We start from the raw sequence: 12,074 nt of genomic DNA on the forward strand, positions 1-12,074 counted from the left end.
TTTTTGTCAGAGTGAATAACATCAATGGTAGCTGATGCAGCCAATAATACTAAAACAGTACTTACACCTCTGTGAGCACAAATAAAAGACCTATCAAGATCAATCACTCACACCATGTGTTGGAGTGCTCAATAAATGGCTTTATACCCCCACAAAACCAAATCAGACCTTGAAGTTTGGTGTATAATGTCATGACACTGTGTATTTGTCAATTAACTTTTTGTGTTAACTTTTGAAACATAAAATATATTCACATCAGTCTTATTCCTGTTGTACGTCAATACTGGACAGTGCATTATGGTCACCATTCAGGTGGCTGGTTCCAAGCCAAAGGTCAGAGTAAGGTCAGTTATGATTTCTCATCCATGTCTGTGTCTACTGAGTAACTTTTTAGCTTTAGTCAGATTTCATAACATGTTTTATTTCTTTTTGTGCTGTTATGTAATAATTTTTTTTCTTCAATTGTTTATTTGCAGTATGCAAACCTGTTGTGGCCCATGGCACCAAAACATGTCATCAGGTAGGTATTCTGTTAAAAATCTTGATAAATATGCATTTACCTCAGATTTTGAGATTTGGTAATGATGGTATGATAATTGTTGTTTTGAGCTTCTTGTAGATTTTATCTATAAAAATGAATCTTTATATTAAAAATCTTTTCTCAGAAAGACGGTTATGAATCTTGTATTGATTAACCTTGATGGATATATAATACACCAAGTCTTAAAATCTTTACTGTCATCCATACTATGCATGCCATTTCTGGAACAGGTTTTGCTGCATTGAAAAGCTGTAAATACGAGCAAAACTATGAAATAGGTGGAATAATTCTCCCATGATAAGAAGCCTAAGGGGGTGGGATATGTGAAAAGGGAACCTGGTAAATCAGTTAAATAGGTGGGCTTAACATTAGAGTTTTCTTTAAAGGAACACTTTGGGGCTGAAAATTCTTACCATTTTATAGAGGTTGCTATCACAAAGATATTTTATTAGCATTAGATTGAACTTAATAGAGACCAAAATATTTGGTCAGTCTGAAGATAGACTATGTTATAGATGGGCCAGATTGGGAAGGTTTCACTGTGTTCAAAAAGTAGGGTGTGGGCATATCATATGAGAATGATGATAAGAATGAATTTATGCATCCCTGTGATTTTGTTTCAGATGGCCATAATTTTTAACGAGGAAGGACTGAAAGACATTAGCCCTCCATGTGTTGCCCAGACCTTTGTAAACCATAATGCAACCTTATATAAAATCTTCAAAATTGGCAGCAAACAGTACATCCGTCAAAGGCCATCTCTCAAAAACATGTATGCTGGGGGTAAGAATCTGGGTGATTCATTCTGTTATTTACCTGCTTATTCTTTGCGAAAGATTTTCTAATGCAGAGATGCAAAAATGTGCCAAAAAAGGACTGCATTCTTTTTATACCATTGTACCTTTAATAATTGAAGCAGTACATTTTGTTTGTCATAAGACATCAAAATATGTGTTAAACACTTTAGTTATAATTATAGACAAAGTGTTTAACTTTCCTAATCAAAACAATTCATTGATACTAAAAGAGGTTCAAAAAATTTTAAAAAATTCACGTGCCCGTTTGACACTAATTTCCAGTGATTTCAGTATGATACAGGTCTGGTGTACCTCATGTAAGCACTTATCAGTATCGAAGAATGAGAGTAACTTTTACATGTGCTGCAAAAACTAAACAAAAGGTAAAGTTCCATTTTCAAAAATGAAGTTCACCGTCTACCAAATTAGTGACAGTCTTGACAGAACATCCTATTCAGCCAAGAAGTAGCATGCAGAAGATTGTTTGAATTGAGAAAAAAGTTACTTCACAACCAGTAATTTTGACTCAACCTTTTGAGTTGGACGAGTTAGTTTTCCACTCCAGAATAGGCAACAGAAATGGTTGTAGTGACAGATTATTGTAAAAGAAGCTCGTTATACAAAGTGTATGCATTCATATTTGAGTTGCTTGGGATTTTTTTCAGGATGTAGGTTTGATATTGTTTGATTGGCAGAATTGTAATGTTCATGAATCATTTTTTTATGGATTGTTAAGAAGATGAAGAACAAAAAATGAACAGTTTATGACATTTGCCAATAATATGCTTTTGAAGTCTTTGACCTTCCAATTAATATCATTTCAGACCATGCAACTATATTTTTTGACACACAAGATGTTTCCAAACCAGATTCTTCCCATCACCTCAATGAGGTAAATATAATGCATATCTTCCATTTTGTTGAAGCCTTTATTTGTTTATTGACCACAGAAATGTAATGCCAGATTTGGGGGCTTTGCAGTCAACATGTACCAGAGATCCTTAAATCTTCTATTTGCCAGACATGTCCTGCAGATCAAAGGCATAGATCATATGATATTTCAAATATTATTATATTGATTTGTCTTTGATTTGTTTACCCATTAAATTGCCAAAATAAACACCTTTTAGTTAATGAAGTAAAATTCAGAGGTCACTAGTTGACTAGATCTACTGTACATATTCTTTGTCTGACAGTCAATGCAGGTGTCACCGATTTGTTTGAACCTTATGGTTTCCCAAAAGCACAAGGCAAAAGAAGTGTGAAAGCTCATCTCCTGGACTTCACAGAAACTCAATAAGTGAACAATTGCCACAAGAGGCTATATTAAAAACATTACTCCAGTCCATCACACCACATGGTTTCTTACCACCCAGTATATTTGGTAGAGGAAAATTCTGGGAAGAATCAAGTACCCAAGGGAAGATATTGGTAAGCAGTCTCACATACCCAAGTCTTGAACTCACATGGAAGGAGGTGGGATGTGTTTATTTATAATTGCTAGCACCTTGGACAACTCAGCCAGCCTGGACCACCTGTATTGCGGTGCTGTGTATTTGGTTTCACTGAAAGACTTCTAATGATGTCTAGTTAGTTGTAAATGAAATCGTGCCAATCCGATTTCTAATATGATAGCCACAATGGCCAACTTGAATGGCTGGTCATATTGACACAATACTTGCACCAAAAGACTTCAAATGACATCTAATTGATACTAAATAGAAATAGTGCCAATCTGATGTCTAATAAGGCCAACATGGCATCCATCTTGAAAATCATGTTATCATTGCTCATGGGGTTTCCACCAAAATTCTTGTTATGCCTTGTTAGTCTTCAATGAAAATGATGCCAGATTGACATCCAGTTTCATTGCAGACAGTACAGAATGAGTCTTTTTAAAAGAATTAATAACAGTTGCTTTTAATGGTCTGGATGTTAGTCATGGGGTTGAAAGGAAAATATTCACAAAGATCTAAAATACTTTGACCAATCAAAAGACTGCCTTTCAAGTAAGATTTCCCTGTCAGGATATATTACTTGAACCATTATGTGAAGCTTTTTGATAGAGGGGACAGAAAATCTAGAGGAAACTTGGAGCAGGTTGATAAAATGTGGAAAGATTTGATATTTTTCACACCAGCTTCTCATAGGAAAATAAGAACAAATCTGAGACTGAATGCTTCTTCTTGAAGTATCTGTGTGAAAGTTGTATGCTGGTTGTAATAAAACGTTAAAAAACGAAAGAACACAAAATTCTCAATATTTATGTATTCCAAGAACAACTTCTGGAGTTTTGTTGTATCACATGACTACCATGTTGGCATGTGCTCTCTGCTTGATAAATCAGACTGGTCAGATTGCTGGGTTTTTTTTAAAAAATATCTGATTTTCATTTGATATAATTTAATTTCTGTACAACATTAAAAAAAGAGGTTTGTTGTTGATATCACATGACTTTTTTACTTCTGATGTCATTGTTTGAGATTTGTAAAGTCATGTGACTAGTACTGCAAATGGTGAGAACAGGGTCAGGTTTCATTTATGCTGTAGTTTCAACTAGTCTGTCAGCAGATCAAAGACAACACATTTATAATTCTTGCCATTTCTGAGAAAATAAATAATTTTCCCTATTGATTTCATGCAAGTATGAATCGATATAACATAACTTTAAATTTGCTAGACCCACTGGTAAGCAACTACCATATGTCGCTACGCATGGTGGCAGCAAATTCCAAATTTTTTATATGCAATTGCCATGACCCCACACCCCAACCTAAATGTCCAAATATGAAAAATGGGGTGGGGGTATTTGAAGGAAACCCGGATTAGAAAATGGACTCCTATTCGTTTTAAGCCAAATTTGTTGTCCAAATTGTTGAATCTCAGAGCTGAAATGAGAAATTGTCATCCCTTGTATTATATATTAAAAAACGATACAAGCCCCTGTATCAATACAGGTTTGGGGACTGGTTTAACGAATTACAAGAAGAAAAGTTCAGTCCTTGTTTATACAACAGTATATAAGTTTGAAGTCTTTAGTCAAAATTTAAATCAACCTGTTTGAAAATGTTTTTTTGAATGATGGATTTTTAACTAGATCATTTGTATTAAGGAGATTAGGTTGTTTGAAAAATCTTGCTTGGGATTTTATTGGCACAGATAAATTTAGGGTTAGCAGACGTGATTTTTCTGTTTTAAAGCAGAATTCAGCTTTTCTTCTGACTTGAATCCGATTTTTCTCGATATACCGTATTTACTGTATATGTTGGGACTCCGTATTTGTTGGGACACCATAAATTAATTTTAAAAGTAATTTTTTTGTGCACTGTATGTTCCGGGACACATTGTTTTTTTCGAGTCGTAAGTTGTGGGACACCATTTAAATCATTCGAAAATTACATGTCGGAAATTGTACTCCAACTGAAAGTTTATTTTAAAAAATATAAACCTGTATACTTGACATAAAACTCTTCAATCCACTGCAGCAGCATCTCATCAACAAAACCCATCTCCTGCACATGTACGATCTATTCTTTTGGTACATGAATATATTTTTAGCTTTCTCATACCGTGAAAAAATGTTAGAGACACCACACCACCTGAAGTGGAAACTGCAAGGACAAAAGTCAGATGTTTTCAAATCTGCACCAGTCTTGCTAATTCTCACACTTTTGATGCCCATCTTATAGTCAGTCCATCCAGGATTGCGATCAAAGTACGCTCGAGTTTTATCCATGTTAATGATCATATTGTCGGCGAAATGATCTATTATTCATCACGTGATTTTATTTTGCTCCAAATCTTCTGGATGATGCTGGGTCATCGATGTTCGCGCACGAAGCATTATATTGTAAACTTTAAAAACTGTTCCATTGTTTCACTTTATTTTAAAAAATGTCATGAATACTGGTGAAAAGAAACCAAAGTTAGCTTCCATATCTCGGCCGTCTTTGTTTATTCGAAGCTAAAATATAAAAATCGGCACACGTAAAAGAATCCAAGTTGGCTTCTGAGGTCAGCTTGCTTTGCAATAAAATAACCTTTGTAGTGATATCCTTTAAAAAAAAAACTCGGCTTCCAAGTCCAAAGTCGGCTTCCGACGTCGACTTGCTTTGTGATAAAAAATAACCTTTGTCTTTGATGTCCTGTCGGTAAGTTCCAAGAAGTTTACTGTTGGCTGCCAGCTGTGTTTATTTACCACCAGGGCTTCTATGTGCTTGGCATTTTTTGTAGTAATTATTACAAAGGTGCACTGATGTCTGCGGATAAATAGTAATGATACTTTTGTAACCCGCGCCGGCGAAAAGATTGTCACTTGCACTCAGGTGAATGTGTTTTTAAATAATGATTATTATTTGTGAGATACTGTCATACACTAGACCTGGATATAAATTATTCTTGGCTATTTTGAACCTAACACCGTGCCATGTGTGAATAGCAGTTGTCTTCAATATATCGGTTGATTATTTCCCTCTCGTTTGCGAATTCATCGACATCTGTGCACAAAGCACTATATTGCGTCAAAATTTGTTCTATTGTTTCAATTTATTTTCAAAATTCCCATGAATATAATTGAAAAGGAACCCAAGTTTACTTCCATATCTCTGCTGTCTTTGTATATTAAACAAACAAAAGAAACCCCAAAAAGTCGGCTCACTTCACAAAATCCAGTCAGTATCCGATGTCGGCTTGCTTTGCAATAAAATAACCTTTATATTGATATCCTTTACCGAAAAAAAAAGTAACCAAAGTCGGCTTCTAAGATCGGCTTGCTTTGTAATAAAAATCACATTTTGTCTTTGATGTCCTGTCAGTAGGTTCAAAGAAGGAGTTAACTGATTGCTGCCAGTCGTGTTTATTCACCACCAGGGCTTCTATGTTCTGTGTGTTTGGCATCTGTGATTATAATTAATACAAAGGATCATTGACGTCTGCGGGTAAATGGTAATTATAATTTTGTAACCCAAGCTGGTGAAAAGATCGTCAATTACACTTAAGTGAATGTGTTTTCAAATGATCATTTTTATTTGCGACATACTGTCATACAGTAGACCTGGATATAATTCAATCTTGATTATTTTGCACCCAACACCATGTCTTGCGTGAATGGCGTCTTCAAGATATTGGTCGACTATTTCCCTCTTGTTTGCGATTTTGTTGGCTCCAGTTTTCAGTCGGAAAACATGTTCAAACTTTGGAGCACAACCACACACAATTGCTTCTCAATGTTTATGTGAACAACGTGGTGTGTGGTATCGGACATAATTGATACACGCTACAGTATGGAATCCTATTTTATTCTTAAATGCTCATGTTGGAAAAAGGAATAAATGATAACAACACAAGGTTAGTTTCTTTCTTTTTATTATCAATTCAACATTTTATTTATCTATTTTATTGCAACGTGCAGTGGGGTGGAGGGAAGCACAAATGCAATACAATTTTATTTAGTTTCTTAAGTCTTGGGACATATGACCAAAGTGAAAAAATGTTTCACCATAAGTTCTGGGACAGGAAAAAAAATAATTATTTTATCGTGTCCCAACATATGCGGTAAATACGATAGTCCTTTTTTTTTTCTTCATCTCCGATCCAGTTTTTAAAAAAAGGTCTGTTCGGTCCAATTTCACAATGACCCTTGTAATGTATTCATTCCATATATTAGTTAGCCCACGACTCTTGTAAAGAGTATTCTGATTGGTCAAAAGTTTAAATTCATCCAATGAATCTTCGTGTAATAGAAACCGATGGCAGTGGAAAGAACAATTGTGCTTGCAAAATATGGCGTCCTAGTTGTTGAGAGAGAGACCATGTCACGAGGAGTTTTGATAATAGTTTAGAATCATATGGAAATGGGAATGGCTGGAGCAAAAAGTCGATGGAAATTTAGTTGGTTAGTTTACAAGAAAACTGAACGCTAGAGGACTGGTATTTTGTGACCTCTGCTCTATAATAATCGCAGTTGGAAGAGTTTGGGACAGTATCTACAAAAGAAGCTGCATACAGAAAAATTGAAGCTCAGAAGGCATTTGGAAAAAGCACAGTTAATTACTATAAGAAGAAAGATTTCTTGCATGAGAGAACAGATGTAGCTCTCTGTCAAAATATGCATACTGCATCTTGCCAATACAAGCACCAGCTTGAAAGAGAAAAAGATCTCACTGAGAAGGAAAAAAAACGATTGCACATTGAACCGAAAAAATCAGTCAGAAAGGAAGGCTAAAGAAATCTTTGCCAAAGCCGCAAAAAGAGCTCGACTAGCATCTCAACAGGTTGTTTCCATTGGAGAAAAAGACAAGTGAATGTATGGGATTATTTGTATATAGTTGATGTACTTGGGTGTTTATTTTACAGATTTGTTATGAAAAGAGAGAAGTATAATATATTTGTTGCAAAAATTGAGAAATTATTGTGACTTAATTACGATGTGAACACTGACATGCACATGAAATAACTTAAGCACCAAAATAGTCTTGGAGAACAGATTCGCGTGACAGTAAATATTGTGAAATTATTCAAGTCCAGTTGAAAATTTTTGGTAAGCTTGTTAGTTTTTCAAATGATTATTTTGTTATATATTACGATCATAAGTTGCACCAGGAGCAATTTTTTATGATTGTAAAATGCATTTTTGGCCGGCGGCCTTCAGCACCATGGACCTCTGGATCAGGGGCACTACCTCGCAAGGGAGGACCATCACCACACCACCACTCTTTCAAATTTTCAGCTTTTTGGTGGGGAATACCAAAATCATGTCTGGGTTAAACTCTTTTCATTACAAGACAAGATTTTAATTATTTGCATTTATTGTTTTTTTTTATATTGTAATAGGAAATGTTTACTTTCTATAAGATATATATATATATATATATATATATTGCTATAGAATTTTGTAGAATTAATTTATGTTCATTATGTTGTTCCCACTTGGCAACATAATGCGGGTCAGCAAAATAATGTTAGAATTTGTATTCTGTACATTGAAATGACTTTACATGCCAATTTATAGGAATATAATCAAACATGCTTCATGTGATACATTTTGTGGTTTTATACATGATCTTCTTTTCTGACTTAGATATTTTGGAGAGCCTTGATAGAGAAACATCTTTAGATTTAGAAAATGCATGTTTTACAATCTAAAATCTGGAATTCCATTCAGTAATGGTCATATGTGAACCTTAACAAAATTAATTTCATCCTGGAAAAACCCTGGAAGTGATGTGGAAATTTATCTTTAGAAAAGTGTGGGAACCATGTTCATAATATACATCTACTAATTCAACCTTTTTTGGGACTATTTTTTACACACAGCAAATGAAAGATACAGCGTCGGTCAGAATGAATGAAATTATTCATTCTTCTTTCTCGCTAAATAGTTTCTACTAAAATAAAACTATGTGATAAAATAAATCTCAAATGGGTAATGATTTAATATTTATGAAACTTGTTAAATAACATTCAGATTTTGTTCGCCAAGGCTTCCAAAAGCTGGACATTATTCAACTCGTTTCATAAATTCAGTATTAAATCACTACCCATTTGAGATCCTCTATATCTAATTATACAAGGAAACATGTATGCTTTGGTCTTCTTTCAGATGGACTGTTTTGAGATAGAAAGCTCCATTCCGCAGCCTGACATGCCAAAGTTTTATGAATTAAGTGAAGCTTTGAGGCGGGCTCTAAAACTAGACCTGTTTGGAGTGGACGTCATCATCGAATGTGATACCAACAGAATTGCTGTGATCGACATTAATGTATTTCCCAGTAAGCTGAAAATTTCATACTTTAAATTCTAGGGCCACACATTAAGCCCTATAGTAGTCACCTTTCAGTCAGTTTGTCTGTCCATCTGTTTATTCACTCTTCTGGATGTTATTTGGTAGGTAAAGTGACTATTATATGTAGATGGGGCTTTGAAAGATTTGATCTTGTCACATTCAGTTTTGATGGAGTTATGTTCCTCTTTCCATCAATATTAATTGTCCACTGCAGCATGTCTTTGTAACTTGTGCCTGGCATAGCTTTGGAGCCAGTCAACCCATTCTGATGCAGCTTGGTTTGTACATTGTCTCAAGAAATAAAAATTCCTTTTATGGGTTTAGTCTTGTCAGATCCATTATGGATAAAATCACAGCCATTAACAATTTCATATCTTTACATGGGATGTTACTTGCCTCATGTGTTTATTGTTTTAACATTTTTAGTGTTAAGGCCTCATATCAAGATGCAGATGCAGTAGTATTCATCTTGTCTGTCAGTCAGTCTGTTTACACTTGTAACCACAAAAGGTCTACAAACCTTGCACATGATTGGATTCAGTTTGGTGGGTGAATTGACTATTGCAGGCATATGTAACTTTTAAAGGTTTCACCTTTTCGGGTACAATTTTCACAGGGATTTCCCTTTTTCCATCAGTTTTAAATCTCTGCTAAAGCAGATTATTATAATCAGTATGGCTCAGAAAAAAAATTCAACATATTGTGATGTGCACATTGTCTTATAGACCCAGTTAGGAAAACTGGCCTTGGACAGATAAGTTTATTTCTTCACATGGGATGTTGTTTGTTGCTTGTAACTGGCACAGCTCAGAAACTACTGAACATATTTTGTTGCGATTTGATAAGAACATGATTTCAACATCCTTGAACTTCTTTTGCCTTTCAAGGTTCTCGAGGGGCCCCGAGTGGCCGAGTGGTCTAAAGCGCTCTTCGTTACGGATCACTGCCATCTCACCTCTGTCTGCGGCGGTTCGAGTCTAAGATTCAGCCAATGTGGGCATGTGAGAAAGCTTGCTAGTAGCTTCTCGTGGGTCGGTGGTTCTTTCCGGGGTTTTCCGGGTTCTTCCTCCACCATTAATACTGGCCGCCATGTATAGCCTATCGTGCTGAAAAATGGCGTTAAACCCCACAACAACAACAACAACAAGGTTCTCGACTGACTCTTCTATGGGCTGATGAGTTGTTGGTTCAGTGAGTCAGACTACATATCAGCTGACAGTTGTGCCTTCCTTGGGCTAATAGGGGGGCCCAGCTGGTTGGTCTGTCACACAGCTATACCACTGTCAGCACTACTGTTCAATTGTTGTTGTTGTAGGGTTTAATGCCATTTTTTACTGTTCAATTAACAGCATAGGATAAATCGTTACAAAACTGTCATGACGTAAATGGAAAATTAATACATTAGAAGAAAAAGTAAAAGTTATTTTGACTTGACAACAATGGGGAGTGTTCAAGAGTTCTTGCCAAAACATTTTATGTTTGAAATACTCATATAAACAAATGCATAAAAGATAAGGAGAATATTCTGCAGCAGTTAGTAATAGAGTAAATGAAAAGAGAATTATATACCAAGTTTGAATTATTTTTTTTGGAATGGTTTTGCATTGAACATGCCAACTGTACCCCACAAGAATAAGAACTATTAATTATGTTAACATGAAATAAGTCACTTTAATAATTAATGCTACTTGTAAATGGAAATATTAATGCTTTGAAGTGATGTGTAGCTTTCATACTGCATACACATACTTCTCACAAATAACGTCCCACTCTGGAAAGGCCACCTGTCTTCTATGGCCTCTTTCCTGATGCCATAGGATTGGCCATGTATAAGGGGGACCACTGTAAATGGGTTCATATTATCAAGTTCATGGATGACTTGAGTTATATGAGAGAGAGAGAGAGACAGAGAGAGAGAGAGAGAGATTGATTTTATCAGGATGTACTAAAACACATGCAATCAAAATGTTATATGGGAAGAGAGTATAATGGCTGTGTTTTTACAGTACTACATGAACCTGCTTAGTGAAATTATTAACTGTTGAGATGTACAAGGTAGGTGAGTGATATCAAGCACATATGGCTTCTTATAACCTTCAGGATTTTGCCTCACAGTGAGGAGAGGTCAGTCTGGTGGGTCCAGAGGTTGTTGCCCAGGCATTCACTAAATCTACAATCTCCTCACAGATGTTTAGTTAAAACTTTGCTGAATTTGTCTTTAATTTTTCTTCTGTAAGAAAAGCATACATTTCTCCTTGTTCCCTGCCAGTTGCTTCATTTCAGTCATCCATTACTTATGCTGCCTCTTTGTTAGGAGAATGGTCTTGCTAATCACAAGGAGATCCTGTCATTACATCCTCCATTTGTTCGTCAACGTAGGGGTTGTATGCTTTTGGATTTCCTCTTTCATTTAAGTACACTTGTTATGTAAATGTCATCAGGTAGTGTATTCAGTGGAGAAAGGAAATTTTGTGTTGTAAATGTTTCAGGTAAGAATTCCAACACATCCCCACGACAGTGGGGTTCCTCCGTTTTATCACTCCATCTTAAACAAACCAATTGTATATAGGAAACTAGCTAGCAGAGATGGGGGCATCTAGAGTGTCTTCTGATAGGTACTATTTTCTTAGTCTGGATGATATAAATAAATGGGAAATGTGCAAAAAAAGTTTATCTTTGTGGCAGGGCTGGATGTGATGGGATAAGTGTTCTCTGAGAAAATTTACTTTCAAGATGTCTTGGAAAAGTTACAATTTCTGCTGAAACAGCAACTATTTTTAAATTTGGATTCTGTCAAGTACAGATCATGTGAATTTTCTTGTTAGCTTAAATTGGCGTGAAGCAAGATAGCAATAACTTTTACACTATCAGCATTTTATTATGTTTTTCATTGGCATATATTTCCTCATTGCCTATTCTCAAAGTTGTCATGTTTTTTTTTCATTTGCTTATT

The 12,074-nt window shown here is 35.4% G+C and overlaps 1 protein-coding gene across 1 annotated transcript in view; it reads left to right on the plus strand.

Annotated features, from left to right (window-relative positions):
- The window catches only part of LOC149805742 (inositol-tetrakisphosphate 1-kinase-like), a 76,544-nt gene that overhangs the window by 56,498 nt on the left and 7,972 nt on the right, over positions 1–12,074 (plus strand). Inside the window, exons 6-9 of the mRNA XM_089950409.1 lie at positions 477–520; positions 1,165–1,324; positions 2,163–2,230; positions 8,939–9,107. Coding sequence (XP_089806535.1) covers positions 477–520; positions 1,165–1,324; positions 2,163–2,230; positions 8,939–9,107 — 441 coding nt within the window. The remainder of the gene's footprint in view (positions 1–476; positions 521–1,164; positions 1,325–2,162; positions 2,231–8,938; positions 9,108–12,074) is intronic.

The sequence above is a fragment of the Sinohyriopsis cumingii genome, chromosome 2, assembly GCF_028554795.1.
Source record: "Sinohyriopsis cumingii isolate HCF-2022 chromosome 2, ASM2855479v2, whole genome shotgun sequence".
Taxonomy (NCBI): domain Eukaryota; kingdom Metazoa; phylum Mollusca; class Bivalvia; order Unionida; family Unionidae; genus Sinohyriopsis; species Sinohyriopsis cumingii.